The sequence below is a fragment of the Cricetulus griseus genome (assembly GCF_003668045.3).
Source record: "Cricetulus griseus strain 17A/GY chromosome 1 unlocalized genomic scaffold, alternate assembly CriGri-PICRH-1.0 chr1_1, whole genome shotgun sequence".
Classification (NCBI taxonomy): domain Eukaryota; kingdom Metazoa; phylum Chordata; class Mammalia; order Rodentia; family Cricetidae; genus Cricetulus; species Cricetulus griseus.
In genome coordinates this window covers 87,581,253-87,606,320 of record NW_023276807.1, presented here as the reverse complement: position 1 = coordinate 87,606,320, position 25,068 = coordinate 87,581,253, and the positions used below count along the sequence as shown (strand labels likewise).

At 42.3% G+C, this 25,068-nt stretch overlaps 1 protein-coding gene across 4 annotated transcripts in view; it reads right to left on the bottom strand.

Annotated features, from left to right (window-relative positions):
- Positions 1-7,944: 7,944 nt before the first annotated feature.
- The window catches only part of Meis1 (Meis homeobox 1), a 140,308-nt gene continuing 123,184 nt past the window's right edge, over positions 7,945-25,068 (bottom strand). For 2 of the 4 annotated variants that reach the window (XM_027388074.2, XM_035452884.1), the window contains 4 exons: positions 14,205-14,263; positions 13,022-13,111; positions 12,620-12,713; positions 10,395-10,523 (listed from right to left, as the gene is read on the bottom strand). In XM_027388074.2, coding sequence (XP_027243875.1) covers positions 12,655-12,713; positions 13,022-13,111; positions 14,205-14,263 — 208 coding nt within the window. In that variant the 3' untranslated portion in view covers positions 10,395-10,523; positions 12,620-12,654. Of the gene's footprint in view, positions 10,524-12,619; positions 12,714-13,021; positions 13,112-14,204; positions 14,264-25,068 lie in introns of all 4 variants that reach the window. The other 2 variants (XM_027388072.2, XM_027388073.2) reach the window with 1 other exon arrangement.

The window sequence follows — 25,068 nt, the reverse complement described above, 5'->3', positions numbered from 1 at the left end:
ATTTTTTTCCTGTCCTACACTTACTATTTTTCCTATTTCTGACTGCCTAATCTGCTTCAAGACAAAGAGTCAGCTGGCCCAGATCAAATGTCTTTTTCTCTCCCCTCTCTTATTTTAACTGCGTTGTGCGTCCCATTAACAAGGCGCCCCCACCCACCGGTGGAGGCTCTGGGAGGAAGGATGGCACTCAAGTTCGGCGTGAGGTGGCAGGTCCCATCGAGAAGGTCTGAGTCCACTCTCCCCTACATCCTCAGGCGCGCATCCAGGACCAGGCAGAGAGAGAAGACTGCCCAGAGTAGTTCTCTCGTGTGGCTGTGTGGCCATTCTTGGGGATCCCAACATTCCCACTTTCCAGGGCTAGCGCTCCACGCGGATACAGTGCGCCACGCATAGACGCGAGAGCCAGCAGCCCGGACCGTCCTGGGAAGTGGGACCTTGCCTCACCGCGCTTCCCTGGCAGCCGCCGCACCCCAACCCCAGCACCCCGGCTTGGGCCCGGAGAGGACTGGGGAAGGAGGAGGAGCGTTCACACCTGAGCTCACCCGGCACCCCGGCGGGCTTCCTGGCTCCAGCCCCAGCCGCCACCCACAGCCCGACGCGAGGCGCTGTCCAGTCCCCGCCAGAGCCCCGGAGAACCCCAGGGGCCCTCCGCCCCGCGGGGACGAGGAGCTCAGTCAAAGACCCGCCGGCGACTTCCCAAAGCACCGCCACTCTTGGCCTCGCTGCAGCGCCAAAAGTGACGTGCACCCCTCGGAGAGGACCGCTAGAGCCCCTACAAGCTGGGGTGGCCTGTGAGGAGAGGGCGGGAGATTAGGGGCAACCAGGCGTTTTGCCGGGCAAGGGAAGAAAGCCGACGGACCTGCGCGGTTTTCCCTATTGTCTCTACAGTGTAGGTCCCTCGACAGCAGGTTCACACAAGCAGCCCCCAACCAAGCAAGGTTTCTGTTTGTGTGACTTAAATCACAAATTAACCAAAGCAGGGTGAGGAGAGAGAGAGAGAGAGAGAGAGAGAGAGAGAGAGAGAGAGAGAGGAGAGAGAGAGAGAGAGAGAGAGAGAGAGAGAGAGAGAGAGAGAGAGAGAGAGACTAAGGGTGGAAGGATGGTGAACTTCTCACCTTTCTTTAATTTAGGTTCTATCTATCCACCCCGCCGGTGTGTGTGTGTGTGTGTGTGTGTGTGTGTGTGTGTGTGTGTGTGTGGAGTGTCCTTGTTAATTGCGTTTTGCTGGGGTGATCCTTAAGGACTCGAAAATCGTCTGGGAAAATATTCACGTTTGGGACAGAAAACATTTTTTATTTATATCCTTGACATTTAAAAGAGCAGAATTAATTTGTTCTGTCTACATTAGCATTGAGAGAAAGTTTCCGAAATCCACCCAGGGGAAGTGGAGGGGGGAGGAGAAAAAGAAAGCGCAGAAAGGAAAAGAAAAACGAGGCTTGTTTTTGTGTGTCTTCTCCCCTCTATCAGATCTGTAATCAATCACTGAAATAGGAAGCAGCAAAATTGTAAAGATTCGATAGATTAAAATGCAAATGGAAGGTAGAAAAAGAAACATTAACGCGGCCACCAAAGATTTAATAACCGTAAATCAAGTTTTTTTTTTCTGTTGCAGCTGCAGTTTGTGTGTTTATGTTTTAATCATGTTCACTCCATAAATAAATAATTTCTGAAACGAGACTAATTTTTCATTATTTTAACCGTGGGCTATAACACTAAATATTAAAAATAGAAAATGTACATAATGCCACATCCCCAACACAGTAAGAGAAAGATTTTGCACGACTGTTTTAAAACCAAGAGATTTCACTTGTGTGTTTTGAAAATCAAAGTACTATGCTAAAAACCTCCCTCAACTGACAAAGCCCAAAGTTTATTTCCCCTTTAATATTTTATGTTAACAATGCACAATTTATTCTAAAGATATGTGTGGCTCCGTATCCATTTCGGTTTCAGCATTTTCAAGGGAGGAAAGTGCCAGAATATTTAAATAACACAAAACACCATTTCAGAATGCCTTGATAGTTTCTGAGTAATAATATTTTATGAAAGATTCTGCCTTCTAAGTCAAGAAATAATTGATGGGCAACACAGTTAAAACTTTTCTTAGCTTTATCATTAACATTATTTTTCCATGTGGGGATATCTTATCTCTTTGTTTTATGATCATTCAATTTAAGCTTGTATGTCAAGGTGTCAGATTATTCAAGCTAACTTTTATCTAAGTAGTCTCTGCGTTAACTATGCTCAAAGTTTTCCATTTTGCTTTTTCACTTATAACATTAACTTCTTAATTTAGAATTTTACCATTTAATAAAACACCGGGATTTATTCTTTCTGTTCTTTTCCTCTTCCCTCCCTCCCCCCTTTGATCTTATTAACATAATAGAGGGCATTCCTTTTCAACATAGAAACTTTTCCTTTTGGTTATACAGCCTTGAAATGCTTAAAATAAGCTTTTTGCTCAATTCCGTACTTAAATGTGTTACAGTAGTCTCAGTGCCTCCTCTTCCTACAAATTACAAAAATAATCAAATCCTGGGCACACAATTCCTTCCTAAAACCTTGAAGTTAAATGTGAGCTGAGTGGACGTCCACCCTCCCCAATCCAGACAAGCAATCCTGTTTTCACTCTGACAACCCAATAATGCATTTAGTTTGAAATTACACTTAGACCTTTTCTTCTTTGTATTTTTCATTTACTCCACTGCAACGAGATGACTTGATTTTCATGGGATTACATGAACTCCATTGAGTATTAGTGGGGCATTTCTACTCTGCTAAATACTGCCTAATGGGCAAATGAACTTTTTCTTTGCTTGACTTTGTAGGCGGTTTTAGAAGTAGAATATGAAACTGATTTGGTTATTGTTGAGGATCGAACAGGCACAGCAGTCATTCATCTAAAGGGAAGAGAAGTCTCTGTAAAAGGCAGAAGGAAGGTCAGAATTATGGGGAATTATTTCAGTTTATTGCTCTTATTAATTAAACCGGATGTGGTTTTATTCTACACTTTTAATACCGACCTTGTTAGAAGCTCTGGGCTGCCTTGCTTCCCTTCACTCCCAATCCTTTTCATTCATTAGGTCCCTGTTTGATGGGGTTGCCTTTCCTATATTACACATCTTACTAGTTACAGTGGAAAATCTCACGTGTCTTCGGAAGATCACGCCCCTCCCTCCCCTGGGAAAAACAACACAAAACACGGTAGAAGAAGAAAAGCAAAAGACGCTTTTCGCACTCTCCTTCAGCATTTGTTTCGTTGAGATGCAAGACAGGTACTTGATTTAGCATTTAAGCAAAAGGTTACACAAACCGCGTTTTAGAAAGTGTTGGGGTGTACGGCAGGGTCAGCCCCAGATCAGATCATTTTTCGAATGCAGACCTAAAGATAATGAGTACTTGTTGTATTAAAGGGGACAAACAGTACTTTGGCTTCCTCTGACCCCAGAATGCACGGCTTGGTTTCATTGATCATCTTCCTTTATGAGATAATGCAATTACAAACATCAATAAGGGGCTGCAAGGGGAATCATTATGCGGTGACAGTGATAAATGACGGTGCAGAAATAGCATGCTTCCCCCCCTAACAATCCTGGAGCCCAGGGGCTCCGGGGGCTGAACACAGTCGCCAAGGAAACAGATGACATCCCAAACGGCACCAAAGGAAAAAATAAAATGAACAGTCTTTCTTTGCCTTTCACTCTTTTCCGTCTTCGGAAGAGTTAGTTTTGGCTCTAGCAGCAGCTGCCACACAGACATTTCGTTATTGCAGACATTAAAGACTGGAGTGAGCAGTGGGAGACTCCTCCCCTTCATCCACCCCCACCAGACACACAAACCTCGCTGTTCACACTTTAGAACACCTGAAAATGCTCGTCTCAAAGTCGTATTTGGGTAGGCTGAGGGACTAGGGGGGTTCAAGGTTTGCACAGCCATCACGTTGTTTACCACCCCCACCTCCCATTTTTGTCCAAGGGAAACTAAGTCTCCGGGGCAAAGTGGCGCCTCGCGGGTCGGCCAGGAAAGGGACTGTGCTAGTGGCTGGGCTCCATCTCCTCGCCGCGGTGCCAGACGCTGCTCTGTGCCAGGGGCCGGCGGTGGTGGGAGCAGGCGGCTGCTTGGGGAGTTTGCTGCCGCACTAGGTTTCTTAGAGATGAAGTTATCAGTGGGTTAGGGAATCGGTCTCTTTGAAACCCCAGGATATGCCCAGCGAATTTTCAAGGGGGATCTCTCTATACAATCAACGCCCACCCAAGTCAAGAAAAGTGGGTGAGGTCCGCAGGCATGATCTGGAGCTGGTTGCAGCAATTGTCCTGCGCCCCCCCCCCCACACACACACCCGTGCACCTGCAGGGACTGGGAGGGGTTAGACTCGGGTCTACAGGTGAATTAGGAGAACCTACCAGTTTTAGGGTGGAGGAGGAGAAACGTGCAGAGGTGTAAGGGAGGCCTAGGCAGAAAGGCGAGAAACAGGGGAGAAGAGACTGCCAGCCAGCCATCTCATTAGTCCCTCAGGTCTTCAACCCAGAGAAGGCGGGCACTATTTTCCTGACCTCCTTCTGGCACACTCTACGTGGAACCAGGGACTCATGCAGTGTTTAGCCACAAAAAGATGCCAGGGAGAGGATCGGGACCCGTGGGTGTATGAAGCAGGTGACTTTATTCTCTGCTCTCCTCATGGGCGATGTCCTAAGACTAGTTTTCTGTCTGGAGATTAAAATCACAGGTCGCAATGAACACAATGCGTTAGGGTAGAGGTGAGTGTGTTTGTGGGTGGTCAGGGGTAGGAATTATACATCCGATGGAAGGAAGACTAGCTCAAAATTAAATCCAGGACATCTCTGTCGGATTTCCATGAGATGGACTGAGCGCGTGGGCAGAGCAGGAGTCACTCACGGGCAGCTAAAGCCAAGGCCTTAAAAGTGCCTCCCATCTCCCTATAGAAATCCCTATTGTACCATTTTTAGGGCAAAGACTCTTTACAACGCAAACCTCTGACGGATTGCCCAACATATTGTTTGTGTTTTCCTTTCAGCTCCGCCTTGGAAATGAATGTTTCAAACGTGTTTGAAGGCTGGTTCGATGCAAAAGAGAGCCCTCCCCTTCCTATTAGTTGGGGCTTGGGCCTAGCCTGACCCCCAACTCTCCCTCCCAAGCGCTCCCCCCAAGACTCCTAGCCTCGGCTTTGTGTGCACCCTTGGCGCCACGGGTAGCCAAAGGGCCAGTGGGTGCCGAGTAGCACAGAAAAGATCAGAAAAGGTGCAGAACCGGACTGGGCGCCCCACACCCAAGCCCACGCCTCTCCTCTGTGTCCGAACGCCCACTGGGAGCTTGAATCATCAATTCCTGTTTTAACTGTCTTTCTAAGGGCCGGCCGAGGGCCTGCGGGATGGGGCGGGGGGGGGGGAATGCAGGGCTTTTTAAAGTAATCCCAAGGAGCTCCTGCCTAACACACCTGGGTGTTATACTACTCTCTGGAACTCCACCCTCCTGCCCAACCTGTCTGTCCCAGGTACCCTCCTGTCCCCAGGCTCTTGCTCCCTGTAGCATCGTGGGATTCGGAAGCCAGAGCTTCCTCTGGCAAAGTCCTCAGTGGTCAGGCAAACACAGACCACTCTGAGAGGTTCCAAGGGAAGGGACCCAGACTGTCTCAGAAAGCATTCTCTGCACACGCTTTCCCTCTGACCCCTGGACACCCAGTCTCCAGAGACAGTCAATCACTTCCTGACTTTGACTTTCAGGTGGGGGATGGGGAAGGCGTAGTACTCTTGTGGCCCGGAGCAGTGTGGGGTGGCGAGACCCACCGCCCACATACCCGACCCAGGCCAGACATCCCGCGTGGGGAAACTCAAGGGCGGCTGAGTCGCGGCTGCAGCTGGGTAAGCGGGCCGCTGCGGTTTCCTCAGGGACCCGGAGCCTGGCCCTGCCAGAACACTCGCAACTCCCCCCAATCCCCTCCCCACCACCACCCCGCCTGCTAAGGTGGAGCTGGAAGCGTCACTGAAGACTCAGAATCCCAGCGAAAGGGAGCAGCTTTCCCCTTTCCCAACGTTTGGACTTTGTCCCGGGAATTGCCCAGTAAGTGCTTCTGCCAGGAGTGAGATCCGGACACCCTCTCCTAGCCGGGCCAGGATCCCTGCACCCCGGCCGCTGCCTGCGTCCCGTGCCCGCCCCAGGGCTCCACAGACGACACCTCTCCCGGTGGCAAAACTCGCAGGCCCGGTTCCCTGCGAGGAGACAGCCTCCCAAGGAACTCCTAATACCATCCATACAGCTTTAATGCGCTTATAATTCGATAAGTGATTTCAATTTGAAATTGTTAGTAACTAATTTTATGGGTAATTTTTCCACATCAAATATTTAAGCATCAGATTAAGGGCGCCAGTTCCGACGCAGGATCATAAGGGGGTTTCTCCCCACCCACCCCCACCTCTCCATCCCCACCTCTTCATCCCTGTGCTCCGCCTCCCTCCGGCCTCCTACCGCGTCGTTTTTCCAAATCCCCAAAAGGTGGCAGTCGAAGCCGACTTTCCTCTTTTCCTGCTGCTCTAAAGAAAGAACTCGGGTGGGGGACGGCGGGGGAGGGGTGGAGCGAGAAGAGGGCCGGGAGGGACTGGACCGTGCCTGGACTTTGCAAGCTGAGCCTTTAAAACGTTTTCACCACCGCACTAGCAAGAACAGCGGTGAATTTCCTGGAAACATCTCAAGCCAAAGCAGCGTGCCTGGCGGCCTTGGTGCGAGCGGCTCCGCACACTCGCACTCAGCCCTCAGCCTTGAACAGAAGGAGAAGCAGTGAGGGACCCACCGACTTCTTCCCCCTCCCTTTTTTTTTAAGCTTAATATTGTCTATACTGTACAACCAAACTTGGTCCTTCGAGGCCCGGCTCTGCGAACTGCATAATGGGGGGGGGGGGGTTAAGGGCGGACAGACTGAGGAGGGAGGAGGGGGCGCAGCGGATGAATTGCAGAGCAGTTGCCAAACTTTTTTTCTCCCTGCTGCCGCTGCTGCGGCTGCCGGTGCTGCAGCCTTTGCTTTGAATGTGTGTAACTAGGAAACAGCAAGCCGTCTGAGAAGACGGAATTTCCAACGTGTAAAATGTTCTTAACGGAACCATTGAGCGAGTGCAATAAGGCGTGAGGGGGAACTAATCTTCCCATTTAAATGTTTGTGGCAATTTTATCTAAATGAATTTTAATGCTAAACGAGGGTAATTCCCCATTTGTAGCGCGTTTGCTTCTTTCCTGTGCTTCTAAAGCAGTCGAACATCGTGCAATGAACAATAACAATAAAAATACTGCCAAGGCATATTATTCATTTTGAATGTGTTATAATTACATTTGATTAAATATGATCGGGTAACATATTTTTTTAATTTTTGGAAAAAATACTTAAGTCCTTCTACAGTCTCATTCAGCCAGCGGACCTCCCCCCCCCACCCCACCCCAAAAAAAGCCTGTACAATTGCGTGCCCTGTTTAGGGGAGGGCGTTTTGTTTTTGTCCTTTAAGAAACATCAAAAACACTCTCCACACCTCTATTATTTCCCTCCTTCCGATAAGTGTCCTCAATAACCTCAAAGCTGGCTCTGAAATTTACAAGAGGAAAAGCTAAAACAGCATTAAGCAGGAGGGTGTCGGGGGCAGAAAGAGCGAGACCTAAGGAGTGAGGTTCACACAATCCGCACACCGAGGGGGGAATCCACGATACGATACAAAAGGTTGTTTTATTTTTTTCTGATTCCTGGACATTAATGATATTGATTCTTTTTAATCTCCGTGCCCCCCCCCCCTTTGCTTACACTCACTCTTTCCCTCCTTAAACCCTCCCCCTTTCCTCTCTTTTGCTCCCGTTCAGTTCCCCCTCCTCCCCCCATTAGCCAAGAGCCTCCAGAAAAATCAAGGCTGACTCCACCGGGCATGTACTGGGGAGGCAGGAATAAAAGGATAGTTAGTTTATAAAGTTTATTATTAATTTTAAAAGTAAATAACTGGTACTAACACATCACAGAAAATGATTTCACTAACATGGACTACTTAATGCAGCCATAGAACTGTCTCGGGGGGGGGCATGATAGGAAAGTTAAAGGACCCCATCATTGAGGTGGGGGCGAGGTGGGTGGCAGCGCTGGGACCAGGCTGCATGCAGTAGGTTAGGCCTCTCTCTTGCACATCCACGTGTTCTGAAACAAGGCCCCATAAACAAAAGGTGAGAGCCCACACCACTGCTCCAGCAGGTGAGGCGGGGCGGTGACTCACAGTCACCTAGTAAAGGCAGCCCACAGCTGGTTTCTCTTTCCAAACAGAAAACAGGATTACTGTGGGCGGGTTTATAAGGTGACAAGGGCCTGAATGTCAGACTGGAGTTTAAGGCCTCTGACCCATCCTTTGTTCCCAAAGCAACCAAAAGGCTTATTTTTAAAAATGAATTTGCCTTAATTAAAATATTTGTATATTTCTCTTAGCTTTTCGAAGCACTTTTTTGGAGCAGCGATTTTATTTAAGTGAAATTATAAGCTATTGCAGTTTAAACATGTTATTTTGAACCATTTAGCTGGCTGCCATGCAGAAATTCTGTACAGCTGTTCTGGAAAATTGGTTAATAACCAGTTTTATCCAATGAGAACATAGAGCATATTTATAAAAATTAGATTTTGAAGTCTGGCCTCTTCAATTTTATATAGTTAATTTCTTAATAAACATGTACTGCTTGTCCTAGATTACATCCTTGGTGAAAGGCTGACTGTGGGCTTTAGCTTTGCCACTGTATGCAAGCATAATTTCAACGATAGTGCAGGTGAATAATAATCTGAGTCTACAGCTAGTTTAGTGACTTTAACTCTTAATTTTGCTGATATTACCAGTTCATTAAGTCATCTTAAACCAGTGGTTACTGTTAAATAATTTACTCAGTGGTTACAATTTTCAAATATATGTGGCTCAGGAAGCTAATTGTTATATTTACTGTACTAATCATAAAGAATTGGGGGAGGCATATTTTTTTAAGTAGTAAGTCAGAATGACAAAAATAGTCGGGTTTTTATTATGGATTCTGATTTCATTTCTGTGCTCCATGACTACAACTGAGCTTGGAGTTCTCATACAATCCAAATTCCATCAAAATGCTAAGACTCATTGTGCCATGATTGTTATTAATAATTAGCTCCTTGTTGTCTTGATAGAAAAAGGCTATTGACAAGCATTTGTTTATCCACAACAAAAAGTATAATTAGCTTATCCCACTTAGTAAACCTTGTATGCATGCCAACTCATACCAAACTGCTACTTTTACAAAAAAATTGCAATAATACAGTTCATTTTTCCAGTCCTTTTTGCACAAAATTTATTTACAATGTCTACATAAATGCTCCAAGGTGGGACTATGGAAAAATACACACATGACCAATGCTTTGCTGAGAAATAAAGTCAACATATTAAAAATAAATCTTCAGTCTATGTTTTTGAGCTGCACAAAACAGGAAGTGATGTATAAGGTGATGGTTGTTGTCGCATGGGGACAATGATGCTTGATGTGACAATTAGGCTTCTAAACACACGGCCTTTTGGTTTCCATGCCTCCTCCTACCAGTCTCCTTAAGACACTGCCTGCAACAGCTGATTAATCATTGTTGATGACTGCAGTTTTTCCCATCCTTCCCGATTTACATCTGTTCAGGCCAATTCAAATATGGTGAGTAAATGAATTAGACATGCAAATTCAAGCCCCAGGCTAGAGAGAGGGAGAGAGAGGAAAAGAGAGAGAAAGAGAGAGCGCACATGGCTGAAATCCTAGGCAAGAAGAAAGATTCTTCTGCCTGATAGTTATTTTAATGCTCTAAAAACCCTGCAAATCAGACCTTCCTGTCCCTTGCAGGATAACTGTAAGGCTTTTTAATGTAAAGGAGGCTTCTGGAGGAAGTGAAGAGCTATGGAAACAACACACATAGTGTGGAAAAATTTCACATTTTTTTTAAAAAATCTATAAGAAACAACGTAATATGGATAACAGTATAATAGCATTTACAATATTTCACTCTTTGTTCTTTTAATGTCTTATATAGTTATTTTGCATGTCCCCCAAATTGACTTCAGTTGGTTTTCCTGCATTTTAAGAGTCCCTATGAAGAATTAGGGATGCTCCTTGGTCCAAAGTAGATGTCAAGAATGGAACTCCATAGTCATTGCAGAAAAAAAACATGATTTGAAATCAGTCACCATTGCAGACAATGCATAGTCCCTTAAGCTACTGAGCATGAATGTCCATGACTTGTCCACTCATTGTCGGGTCTCCTGTATTAAGAACCGAGGGGCTTGATGCTGACATTGGCATTCCAGGGTGGGGCGGTCCTCCATGCATCATCACTGTTGGGTGGTGAGGGTGTCCAGGAATGTACGTATGCATGGGGGGCCCATGACGCAGCTGAGCAGGATGGGGGGGCATCTGGGGCTGGGTATAACTTGGCTGTCCCATACTCACACCCATTGGACCACCCCGGGCTACATACTCCCCTGGCATACTTTGCAGCCCTGTAGAAATTCAAAGAAAAAAACAAAAAGAAAATATTATGGAAAAGCAACAGTGTGGTTCTGACTTTGGCAATTCTATGAAAACCAGGGAACATTGTGATCAAGGGCCTTGGGAAACATTCTTTTGATTCATGTAGAAGAAAACAAAATGAGAGATGTCAAAGCTGGGTATTTGAATTCACCACTATTTCCCTTGCACTGCCATCATTATCAGTCCTCCTACCAAGTCTAATTTAAAAACAAACTAACAACAACAACACAAAATCACCTACTAGTTTCTGATCTAAAGAAACGTTTTTGTCCCCTGAAGTATACTCTATCAAAAGTGTCTACACTGATGAGGTCACTCGGTGTTTCACAGGAAGCAGAACTAGGCAAGCTCACTAATGGTGACCACTTAAAATCCTGTACCTTTGGAAAAAAAAATCAAAACAGTTATCAATAAATTTCTTCCACATGGCCTCTTAGAGCTGGAGGAAAAGAAAAGCTTAACAGAATCCTGTCTACCTTACAATGATTTTGAGAACAATAAGAAAAATTGGACCTAAAACAATACTCCTCTTGCTTTGAGGGGGCCTCTTGTCTTCTGCATGGATTGCTCTAGTTGATGGAAACTGACGGGTGTATTGTTTCTGAGAGCCATAAGCTCCATCATCATCAAGGGTGAAAGGCATAACGCCATTGCTAAGTATGTTCAATTGGCTTTAGTTCTAAGTAATAGCGCACTGTGAATACGATGAACACCTTCGAATAAGGTCTCCAGGCTCTGGCAATGAATGGCTGCTTAATCTAGCCTAAAGGAACATTTTTGAACTAATGAAAATTGCTTATAAAATATACTGTACCCACAGCTCTTTAATCAAAAAAGATGATAATATTTTTTGTAATAACCTATTAATTTAATTGGTCACGAAGCATAAAATACATCATTTAAATTTAATTGACCCAGAAACTAAGAAACAATATTTAAATTAACTAAGCTGGAGAATTCCATGATGAGGTAATAAGACTGTTGATTTCCAAGCTCAATGGAATGCTTTCAGAGTGAATTGTTAAACTCATATTGGACTCCCACCCAGAGAAGACGACCAGCGTGCATTACCCTTGGCCTCAGCAAGAATTTTAAATAGTGTGTTAATATAATCAGGGGCACATCCAAGACTCTGAAATCGTGGCTTTTAATTTCAAAAAGGAAAGCTGGAGCAATGCTGTTGGGGTGATTTAGGAGATGAACTAGGGCTTTGGAGTTCAAAACAGTTTTAGTTGTTTGAACTCAAATTTCTGGGGTGTCTTTTTAGGGGAGAAAATGTCAGAATGAGAATCTGGGACAGTTTTCCTAGGCTCACTTCACTAGGCCTGCCACTGAAGATTGCATTAATGATCTCTATTTTTGTATACTGAATAAGTCAAATCCATTTGTCACACTGCAAGTGATGGCATACTTAATTTGGATATAGTCAATTAGCCTGGGCTAAGCCCTGAAGCCTGCTGTGCACACCTCTATTTTGTATTCTCCCTTTTTCCATTGCCACACGTAATCCCATTATGATGGACAGACAAAGGAACAAACTAAGAAAAAAAATCAAAGTTTAGTTGACTGAAGCTCAAAATATGCCTTTACTTACCCTAAGTAAAGCTGTGTTTATTTTACGTAAAAGAAGTTCTCTGTTTGGCTTTTTGGTGTCTTGCAGGTTAGTGTGGAAATGTAACTCATGCATCAACTGCGGTTAGACAGATTTATGGCACTTTGGGGACATGCTCTTTCCTCTCCTTGCACTGCTGCAGACTGCTTACATTTTGCAAATCAGTCTGTTGCTATGACAACCCACTCCCCCACCTCCTGACTGTTTCTTGTTTTGTCATGTGGTCAGTACTGTACAATGGCAACACACAGGATAAATGTATATCATACACAGAATTTATAAGCTTAAAACCTTGATCAAAACCAACAAGAAAATGAAAGAAGCAAGAAAGAAGAATTTAATGGAAATAATGAACAAGCATGAAGCTATGGGCAAGGAGAACATGAGAAAATGCAAGAGGAAAAAAAAATATTCCTAGGACAAAGTGAAAACAAAGACCCCATTTGTACTTACTTCCCCCTTGCTTTCGATTGGTTAGCTAGATGAAGTTACATGTAGTGCCACTGCCCCTCCATGCCCATATTCATGCCCATTCCACTCATAGGTCCTAGAAGGGAGATAAAAATCCAAGAAGAGGCCAGAAAATGAGCAAAGTCAACAGATAGTGCCAAAAGACCCTTTAACAAAACAGGTTCTAGACGCCAGCCAAGAGGCAGTGAGATCTTGAGCACATATAAAGGTCCTGGCTTCCCCTTTGCAGCGTCTTAGATGCACAGATGGTAAAGCAAGGCCAGGCGAGGAGGCAGGCAGCTTGAGAAAGCAGAGGGTGGGCTGGGTTTACCTGTGCTGACTGGGACTCGGGGAGGAGGACACTTTTGGAATTAAACATGAAAACCACACAAAACCGTGTCTCACCTGGAGCCCTGATGCCCATGTGCTGCTGGCCATCCATTACAAAGCCTCCCATTGGCTGTCCGTCAGGGTTATAAGGTGTTCCTTGGCTGACTACAAAAGTACACAGCACAGCTTCTTAATAACAGGAGGGGGAGGGGAAGGGAGAAGAGGGCAGGGGAAGGGAGGGGAGGAGACCGGAGGAGACACAGAGAACATACCAGCAGATACCATTTTTAAACCAAAGTTAATTATTTCTCTCAGACAAGTTCTATGCACCTCAGTGACTTGAGTTTAAAGTGCTATGTTCAAGGAACAGGGTATATAAAAAAGAAAAAAAATTATACTCGGGATTTTGTCTGGTAGCTCCATAACGGGCTTTGAAAGAAAACAGAGTTACTGGAATGTGACTAACCGGCAACTGACTCAGTACGATACTAGCAGAGCTTTCAATAGAGCTGAGAGATATTTCAGGGCAGAGCGGACAGTCCAAACCTGTATCAACCCCCCTTCTCGGCAAATTTGCTTGCTGCTTTTGCTACCATATTATAACACAAAACAAATCCTAGGGCTCATGACTGAAAAACAGAAAAGCTGTTACTTTTTAAAACTGGTAACACCAGAAGACAGATACTAATGAGCTAGGTCATGAGACTAAGAGCTGTGTATTTATGCCACTAACAGAATCCCAAGTTTTAACTGTACATGAAAAGCTGTTTCAGAAGTAAGCTGCCTTGGGTTATTAGAGCACACAAAAGCTCTACCTCACTGAATGTCTTTGAACTTTACTGAGTCCCACAAGTGATCCTGACCCCCTTGACCTTTTGACAGGTAATAAAGTTTACAGCAATTCCACACCAAGCCATGCACCAGGGAGTGGTCATAGTAGCAGAAAGCTGGGTAGGCAAACTCAGGGGAAACAAAATAACATTAATATATCCAATGTTTACAAAGAAGATTATAACTGAGCACGTGGTTTAAGAGTTACTTTTCTCCATTGGCTTTTTATTTCCTGCTTTCTTCAAACATTTTATAATGATGTTAAATTGATTAGTGTTGTTACAAAAGAAAACTGGTTTAATTTCCACGGCCAGGCACTCCTAGTACTCACTCCCAGTTCATTTACCGGGTAGAAGTTCTCCTGGTGAATGGCTTGAGGATGGCTTTCGCTTGCCTGACCTGAACACAGTCACTAGAGGGGACTTGCCTGCTCGGTTGGACTGGTCTATCATGGGCTGCACTATTCTTCTCCGAGCATTAATAAACCTGTAACCAAGAAAGCAAAGCATATCATTATTGAATAAAACATAAACAAATGGTAGAGGAAGAGATGAGCCATAGTAAGGAGAGTTTTGGCAAGCTGAGCCTGCCTCCTTTCTCTCCCTTCTGGACAGCTTCGAAAGCTACAAAACCTGTGACCCCGTGACCTCTGAGTACCAGGCTTAGGTTTCTGAGTTGATTTATGTTTGCCTGTTTTACCACAGTTGGACACTTCCATTTCATCTTTTCATGGGGGAATTAGCAGAGTTTTCAGGAAACAATGCTTGCCACCACTCTTTTCAGGAGGCAGGGCGGGGGTTGGAGGAGATAGGGAAGCTACGAGGACATCTGCGACCTCCCAATTACTGACATTTCAATCTTACATCCTCTGACTTCTTTTTCACAGTTTGCTTGATCCAAACCTCCCCTACCTTTTGCAAACCTAGTTTCATCTTTATGTCCACTGCTAAGATAACAGACCAAGTTAGCAGTACACCATCAGTTGAAGGAGCGTCTGGAGTTTATCACTATTAACTCACACTTCTGGGGACTTTAGAGAAATGCATTCCTTGGAGAGATTTCTTGTCCTGACTTTTTTTTTCTCTTTATGCAAAATCCGAAGTCAAGACAAGGTCACATCTACACAGCCACTGAATTTTGCTTTCTTCAGCTACTACTGAAAATTATAAACATCTTAAGATATTTAAGTTGCTCTGAGTTTATTTAAGAAATTGGTACAAGTCTTTTCATAGCTCCTCCATATGTCAAGTCACTGAAATAAAAAAAAATTGCAGCTAACTCCAAAGCCATCTTCACAAGATTCTAACTCTTAGGACCTATTTGTCCTGGGTTATAAGAATTGCATACCAAATCCAGAAAATAAAGAGTATGTACTAAGTTTTGAAACAGGAAGTTACCTTTAGTTCCCAACTCAATTCTGAGCAGGACATCAAAACTATGATAAAAGTTCAATAATGCCCTATTAGTAACTGAAGGACCCTTGGTCTTAAATAGTTTGTACATCTCTCTATTTGAGCAAGTAAAGCAGTTCTGAAAATCAAAACCATTACATAGTCAAGGATGTATCTTTAAAATAAAGATCCATACTTCATAGCATTTTGGATTCTCAGTACCCTAGATCTGTGTGTTCTTTCTGAGAAGTAACTAAAGTGAATGATGGATCTGATTCTTACTGAAAGGTACACTGTTGATGCTGACTATTAGAGGCCATGTATTGTATTAGTTTTCACATATGAAGTTCCTGAACTCTAATAAAAATATTTAAAATACAGATCTACAACAAATTGTGTTGCAAATCAGGTTATCATTATCTTATATAAGCCATGAAAATTGGAATCATGTGAGCAGAAGGTTAGATTAATTCTCCAGTCTCATTATAAACACAGGTGTAGCACAAACACCATGTGAAATAACCAATTAAAATGAAAAAAAAATCTGCCTTTTCATTAGCTGCCTGCACTGCATGACCAATTAGAAAATTATTTAATATTAATATTCTGCATATACCAAAAGTAATTTTCATAGTAACTAATATAGGTATGACAGCAAAGCATAGCTCTTTATGCTACTGTTCATTATCTCCACTGTAAGAAAAGAAACAGGGGTAAACTTTCTGTTTCAAATATTTTTAATATTATGGGTAGGGAGAGCAAATTTTTGTTGTTGTTTTTTTGTTTTTTGTCTTGTTTTGTTTTTGTGAGACATGTAACTCTGGCTGTCCTAGAACTAGCTCTGTAGACCAGGCTGGCCTCAAATTCACAGAGGTCTTCCTGCCTCTGCCTCCCGAGTGCTGGGATTAAAGGCATGCGCCACCATGCAAGGCTAGGAAAGCAAATTTTAACAGATGAGGAAAATTTTTAACAAGGCTCAGAGAGACTGAATGACTTATTTCATGTCATGTGCTACCAAAGAGATGTTAAGAGTTTACTGATGACACAAAGCACTGTAATCAACAAATTCTATTTTTTAAGTAATTTTTTTATTTAAATTAGAAACAAGCTTGTTTTACTGCTACAACTACCACACACCCATTGATGCATCACCCTCTAGAATACTGCATACTAAGCAGACATCTGAAAAGCAGCTGCTTCTGAGCCAGTTACCACTAAGAGCAACACTTATGCTAAGACAAGGAATAAGCATGATAATGAATATCTCTATGGCTCTATGAGTCCCTATGGCTGCCTAGCTTGAGTATACAGATAAAGATGAGGCTACTCAAAAAAGATTCTGAGACTCGGGTTTTCCATACTCCAACCTTGGCCTCCTCTACACTCAAACATGCAGACTCCCAAAGAACAGTGCATGGTACCCAGCTCAGGTTACCAATCCATGATCATTCATCCCACAGCACCAGAGAAAAACTGTAAAGCAAGTTTAGGAAGTGCTTTGTCACCTAGCTTGGCCATTGGCATGGATCTCCTCTATAAAATCCTACCAAATCAATGCCTAGCTCTTCTGGACTGAAGCCAACACAGCACAAACCATTTTCCCTGAAAGCGTGAACAGAGTGAGCTGCCGGAAGGTCTTGTTCTCCAACTAAAATCCTGCCATGGCACAGCGCTCTGGGGCAATTGAAATCATTTCAGTCAACACTTGAACATAACTATCATGTCCTCTAGGCTTCTTTCTCTTTTCCTTGGGTTAAACATCTATGGTTTTTTTTTTTTTTTTGAAAGACCATATTCTTAAAAGTTGTTTTTGTTTTTTCCCCCCTAGAGGTAAGTACCTCTCATATTTTAAGCCTCCTATACCTCAGGCCACTCTATTCAATTTCCTGAAATTATTTGTGTCTCTATGGAGGTCTGCAGAGGCACACTGGTCACATTTATTCCAGGCCTGTTCTGGTCCCCATGTGAAGGAGAAATTCATTACCACATCCTCTTAGCTCACCACACACAGGCAGTAGGTACTATTTACCTCTTTTTTGTGGAGGAGATACCTGGTTTTTTTTTTTTTTTTTTTGGTATGCAGATGTAAGAGATTCATAGTTATGTAGACACCAGGATGAGTGTCCTGTCATTAAAAACAAATGGAAATACTTGAAATCAAAGAAAACTCAACCACTTTAAATTGTTCAAAGAGGTTACAAGGTCTACATAGAACTTTCTTTCTTGTTCTGAGACAAGGTTGCATGGAGCTCCTGCTGACCTCAAACTTGTTTATAACTCAGGAGGATGACCCTGAACTCCTGAATGCTGAGATCACAGGCTTCTTAAATATGCCTGGTTTATGATGTACTGATGGATTACATCCAGGGCCTGGTGTGTGCTAGGCGTGCACTCTACCAACTGACCTACACCTTCAGCCCAACTTGATCTTTCTGAAAGCCATCATTTAAAAGCATTTCAATATAACAAAATATTATCAATATATTTAGTACACAGTAAATTCTTGTAACATTACTATAGTCTCTGTACTGCTATGAACAACTTGTGTCATGGTTTGAGGTCCTGGTGAACATCTTTACCTGGAAGTAACAAGTTAAACAGCAAAGTATTTCATTTTCTAAAGGAACACTTCATTTATATGTGGCATCATTTCACAACTTGATTCTCCTTGGTGTATTTTATCGCCATCAGAGACAACCACAGGTCTTTCCCCAAAAACTTCTCTCTTTGGAATTAGCTGCACGTAGCAGAGCTGTATTTAGAAGGCTTGGGGCGCGAATCCAGATACAAAAACATTTTCCTTCTGGGCAAAGCAATAAAATGGCATTCTCGCTCCTCCCACCATAAGTCAAACTGAGGTCAGCTCCCTTGTCCCACTATCTGTTTAAATAAACTGGCCTGGCTGTTTGTTTCTCAAGCGCCCTTTGACCCGTGTCTCATCCTCCCTGCTTTGGTGACAGAATGCTTTACTTTTCATTGTGAAAGAAGGAAAATTATCAAGAAACTTCCAAACCTGAAAACCAACAAATGCCTTTAGATTGAATGTGAACATAAATGGACTTACTTTTCTTCTTAAAACACTGTTATTTTAGGAGAAATCAGTAAAATAATTAATATATATATATAATATGTATATTATATATACATATTGAAATTACATCATGTAGTTAAAGAAAATAGTGTTTCTGAAGAGAAGGAAGAGAAGGATAAAACCCAAATTAGAATGTATAATAAAAAGACATTTTCTAATTGCTACAGGACAAGTTTTTGTTTAACAAATTCTATTCAAATATAACTGAGATGTAGATGTCAGGAATGTGACAGTGTGAGCTTGACTCATTCGCTGAGATGGGCAGTTGTACACCTTTTCTTAAAAGAATATAAGAATATAATCAAATATGCTACGATTTAGTTTTTAAAATAAACCTTCGAGGTAAGCAAGCTTTAAAAGCTAGAGATGTTTTATTTGCCCTTGTATATTACTGTACACACACACACACACACACACACACACACACACACATACACACCTTAATTATAAAGTGCTTTCAAGAACTAGACTCCCTTTCTGTAGGGGGTAAACAACCAAATTAAGGAAAGAAGCCCACATCTCCCTATGTATGCACCATAGAATAGAACTTCTGCTTGAGACCCAGTTCTCTTCTTTATCAGGCCAAGCTTTGCAAAGGAAAGTAAGATAGCAAGTTGACCTTCTAGTTTTCCTCCATGTCCAAATAAACAGAGATGTGTTTCTTTCTGACCTGGCCATTTGTTTAGGACCCAGAATCCTTATGGGGAGGAGTAAGAGCTAAAACAGGAAAGAAAATCTCGCAGCATCCAAGGTTTGAGATCATCCATAAATTGAATTTTATGTCTTCCATTTTATAACAACCAGACAAAGGTTGCAAGCTGCATCTGAATTTTTTTTCAACAGGGAAGTTCTGATTTCCTCTCTTCATTTCACTCCCCAGTTGTGTGTGTGTATGTGTGTGTGTGTGTGTGTGTGTGTGTGTGTGTGTGTATGCGGGTGTGTGTGTGTGTGTGTGTGTGTGTGTGTGTGTGTGTGTGTGTGTGTGTGTATGTGTGTGTTTGTATGTGTGTGTGTGTGTGTGTGTGTGTGTGTGTGTGTGTTATGTATGTGTGGTGAGTGTGTAAGTGTGGTATGTATGTATTTGTGTATGTGTGGTGTGTGTGGTTTGTGTGTATGCATGTGGAGTGTGTGTGTGTGTTTCCATTCTGCCACTGCACTTATCTCCTTTCATTTTCAATTTTGGTTCCAGAATGGGTTTCTAAGCAAGAGCTGGTGGTACTGCTTTCTGAAATGGACATTTATCCTTTGTTTACCATCTGCTTTTTGCCCTGGTCCCAAACTTTTTTGCTAAACTGAATTCTCACAAATCAGGAGGATGAGGAGAGCTTAGTGGGTACCTGGTAGGAGCATAGCACAAGGTAGAGTTGCCCAATTTCAAAGCCAACACTGTCTACAGTTTGATCTCCCTTCTGTAAGTCACTGGAATAATAATAAAACTAAAAGAAAAAACTCACCCATTCACCTTGCTATCTTCCCTTTACCAGTTCTACTCCTCGGTGTTTAATGTTAGCTTACAACTAACATAACTAAAGAGAGAGCATTTTTAGTTATTTGGGCATCTTACAGCCAAGCTAGTAATCCACATAAAATCAAAGTGGTTTTCTTTCCAAACAATGACCCACTTCTCTTTCAGTCCTGCAGTTGTGTTTACCAACTAGGGATAAGTAAATAGAATGGGGGTAGACCTGTGTTTATTGTATCATGCATCCTTCTAAGAATGGAGAAATGTCCTTTTCCAACACCCACAAATTCCCAAGAGGATACAATAATCCATAGTTAGGAAATTATTTCATGGGGGCAGATGGCTTGGCCAATTAAATGCTTAGGACAGCCAACAAGGCCTAGTGGTGGATGACTCTGACCTATCCACGCTTTTGCACACTCATGAATGTGAGCCTGCATATACATGCACACACACAAACACATACACACACACACACACACACAATTAGAAATAATCATACCAACTAGAAAGGCATATTAGTAAAAATGCATTGATTAGTATTAGTTCTACTTATAAATAGTTCCATATATATTTAGATAAAAACAAATATAATATATTCCTAAATACAATTTAACTACGGGAAAATTTTGTATATAGTATTCTTTATCCTATTAAAAATAAACAATAAGTACATAAATTATTTAATTTACATGGAATCTATTTTTTCTAAAGATTTTTCTTGTTTTAATTTCAAGAAGCCTGATGAAAACTTTAAATAAAAAAACTGATATTGGAAAACAATTGTAGAATTCCAGAATTTTATCATTTTTCTATAATATGAGCTTTCTTAACACATCTTTGAACCCTATGAGAGATAGTAAAATAAAACCATGTGTACTTTTGAAATAATCAGCATCTCCTTATAATTTTAAGGTATGTTATATAGACAAAGGCTACAGGAAAGAGTTGTAACCATGTTCCAAGAAACTCTTTGTTCTTTCTAGCAAAAAAATCTTTCTAGCTGAAAAAAAATCTTCTACTGAGAATCCTTATTGCAGATTTACATTTATGTATTGGACTTATTGGACTTAATGATCTGAAACTGAGAGTCTTCAGGGTTCAACCTCTCTACAAATCATTTCTTTGTGAAATAAAATTGTATAAAACATGTTAAGATGCTCAAGAAAGTTGACTCAATATCAAGTCAAACCTTATGAAATAATAATTTTGGTACTTTTTCTGGTTTCTTAACCTCCTCCAGACCCAGAAGCTCCCAGGCTGCAATACATCACTCATGTCTGAGGGTGAAGGTGGAGAAGTGCTGGGGAGACAGGGGAAGGGGGAGGCAAGCTCTCCTCCATACCTACTCCAGAAACATAATTTTAGATTGCTCAAAACACAGGAATTCCATCAGAGGATGAGAAGCCAGAGGCAGGGAATTCAGGAAGCACTGATATTGTCTAGCTTGAGCAAAGAAGTTAATTGTACATTGGTTTTCTTCAAAGCAGCCAGTGGAGGGGGTCATCACTTAATAGACAATGACAGTGCAAAGTAATAACAAAATCTATGTGCTATTTTGGACTTAGAACTGAAATAAGTTTAAGATAATTCATCACTGCATGGGTACACTTCATAGAAATTTCCCCTTGTAAACAAATGTCATAATACCATTTGGGTTCTAAAAGCCACAGGCTTTCTAAGAATCCTTTATTCTAGTTTAAACTCATCCTTGATTTCTACTTGCTGTCTTCTAGATCACTGAATTCTGAGGGCTGAATTTGGTGGGATAAATGGTTAGTGCATCTAGATAGGCTTCGTGAAGGAAGATTGAATGTTTGCAAATAACTTAAAGGGGTGGAAATTTGGTTCAGTCAACACAATGCTTGCTACACAAGCATGAAGAGCCGAATTTGATCCCTAAAAGGCACTTTAAAAAAAATAAAAAAAAAGCAGGGTCCAGTAATTTACATCTGTAATCCTATGACTAGGAAGGAAGAGACCTAAGTATCCCTGAGGCTCACTGGTCAATCAGTCTAAGGTGATTCAGACAGCTCCAGGTTCAGTGAGAGACCCTGTTTGACAAATATAAAGTAGAAAATAATAGAGAAAGACACTTGCTTTCATATAAGTACACACATACACGCTCGCAAATTTAAGTATCCATTGATTTTGAATATAGGTAACAAATTGACACACGAATTATCAACCTAAATGTGAAGATTTGAGTTTGCATAACCATCAACATAAGGAAAAATAGTAGTATACTTAAGTTACATTCATTTAAAATCGTTATCAGCACAATGTATGAGCAATTGCTAAAGGTGGTTAAACTTTCTCTACTAAGGAAGAAGCTACAGAAAGCATAAAAATATTACCAAAATGGATGTCACTTTTTATTTAGTAAATGAACACTTTTCTTTTAAATACTAATTTTCTCATTCACAATAAGCCAATAAGGTTATAAGGTTGCATGTAACTGAGCACCCTTAACACATTACTAAATGAATATATATATATATATATATATATATATATATATATATATATTCCTGTTGTTTTGCCAGCCCCCATTTTAAAGATGAGCAGGGATTTTATCACATAAAGTAGGACACCTTTGAGAGTGAAGAGACAATAAGCAATAACCAAGGAGCCACCCAGGCAAGTCAGAGAGGTGACCGTTTTAATGATTAGATAAGCATTATTCTTCCAAAGAATGCTGCCTTAAGCTATCATGTGTTAGAAGTATGACTTCCTCCATCAACATAAGACACCACTAACTTAGTCTTCTAAAGTGCCTCTGAATAGTTTGCTCTCCCCAACCCTTCCTTCAGTTGTCCAAGCCACCCACACCTTCACATGTACCAAGGGAAGGCTTCTCAAAATGTCCCTTGTCACTCAGTTTTTCTGGTCACAGAATTTAGTACAGAGCAGCACAGTCACCATGACCTGTGAATGGAGTTTGTGTTTATTCTTTACAGTGGTTGCTGGAGCACTCTGTTTCAACCAGTAAAACAAGATCTAAACTCAATGCCATGTCACAGTATGTACTGTGTAAACCCTAGAGATGGACATGGAGCTATGAATGCTGAAAGACAACCCTCCCCTCCATGAGAATAGGTGAGCAAACGAAGGAGATGAAAAGGCCTCTGTGTAAAATTTAACAAATGCTTACAAAGCCCTGTTGGTGAAGCTTTGGAGGATGGGTCTTTACTGTTGGGTCACTGGCTGTCAGTGTAACTTTCCTTTTCTTTTGTGTTTGGGTTGGTTTGTTTAATTTTGAGACAGGGTCCCTCTATGCAGCCCTACCTGGCCAAAGTCTATGTAGCCCAGGCTTGAACTTGCAGAGATCTGCCTGCCTCTGCCTAGGAGGGCTGGAATTAAACTCAAGTATCACATCTTCCTCCCCTCCCTCTTTCCCCACTCCCTCCCTTACTTTACTTCTGTTTTCCCTTTTCTCCTTCCTCCTTCCTGCCCTCATTCAAGCCCCTCAACATCCCTCCTTTCCTTTTTCCTCAGAGTCCTCCTCGGCTGGCAGGCTTCAAACTGACTACATAGCCAAGGTTTACCTCATATCTCTGGCTTCCACCTTCTAAGTGCTGTTTAGGATGATAGGTGTTCCCTACCAGACCTGGTATTATGGGGTACCCAGGATTGAACCCAGGACTTCCCGCATGCTAGGTAAACACTCTACCAACCTGATACACCTACAATCCCTATCCTTTAAAAGAAATTATTACCTAGTATCTCAGTCAAAAAACTGGGCTGCTGGCAAGGAAAGTCTAAATGGTGCCTAGCAGGAAGAGCCTGGGAGCTGAGTGGGAATTCGCCGCTGACCAGCTCTGAGATGAGAGCAGCATGTAGGAGTATAAGCCGTGATCACTGTGAAGATACATGCTTTGATAGTTCTAAAACTTCATACAGGAGTTGGTTAGGTTATTGCCATTGTAAGTCTCAAAAATACTTAACAGTATAAAACCCATAGCAGCATAAGCTGGAAATGGCCCAAATGCTCACCAACTAACATAGGAATAAAGTGAATGTGTTTCTGTTCACACAATGCATCACCGCTCAGCCGGGAATGAGGTGCTAATAATACATGCTACAATGTAGATGAACCCTGAAAACATTAAGTGAAAGGAACAATCACGTAAGATCATGGCTTGTACATGCATATGTGTGTGAAAGGCCCAGAATAGGCAAATGTAGAGACAGCAAGTAGCGTGAAGTAGAGTGACTGACTGCTGGGAGCTGCTGAGCTGAGAGCAGGAAATAAGAGGAGAGGTAGTAGCTAAACAGCACCCAGTTTCTTTTCAAATGGCAAAAATATTTTACAGTTGATGATGGGAAGGGTTGCAGAGCTCTGTGAATGCAGCTGAATCGTGCAGGTTAAATGAGTAAATGCTATATGATCTGTGTAGCATACCTAATAACCCTGCTAAGAAAAAGTTCATGATGGGAGGCCTGAAGAGGCACTGGATGAGGAGCCGTCCTGTCCCTGCCTCCTAACTGGCAGCTAGGCAGCACATCACATGCAGGGCCCCATTTGTCAAAAGACAAATTCCCACCCAGAGGCTTGCCCTGTGGCTCGGTAACACTAGTTTCTAAAATTCTAATCCCTGACACCTTGTGTAACACTTCAAAAGTCATGTTTGTAAATTTCAAAAGAAATAGCATGACCGAAAGCAGTATGTAATTTTCAATATGCCTTTCCCCCCTTAAACACCATATTCACTCAGAATGATTCACACATGTCTGTTTCGGTTCTCCAGTCCTCCAAGCCCTAAGGCTGGGAATTCTAGTCACACCCAAGTCCACCTCCCTTTCCATGAACAACCTGCTAGGTGACCAGCCCATGGCTTTTGTACACATACAGTTGATCTCATGGCTTTTGTACACATACAGTTCTTTCCATTAGCTTTTTCAACCCCATACCTCCAGCCATTTCCAACTATGTGTGAATGCTGACCCAAAGGAGGGATCAAACAGCCAGCTACAGCAGATGTTCTTGTAATACAGACCAATACAACCCTTCGGTCAGATAGCAGCCCGCAAAAATACTGCTTTCTTAAAAAAAAAAAAATCAGTACCCTAGAGTAAAAGTACTGAAAACTTCAATATATGTTATTTAATCAGGATGCATTCAGCTTCCATCCATGGGCAATATGTTGTTCTTATTTTTAAAATGACTTCATCAGCATTAAGCCAGATTACACCAATGATGGTATTATTATTATATATTTTTTAGTTACATTTAGGACCCAAGATGGATAATCACCATGAGCCTGCAAGACTTTGAGAGTGTTGAAGGAAGGAAATGGCTTTCCCTTCTTCATGATAGTGTCTAATCCTGAGAGGCCCTGCTTCT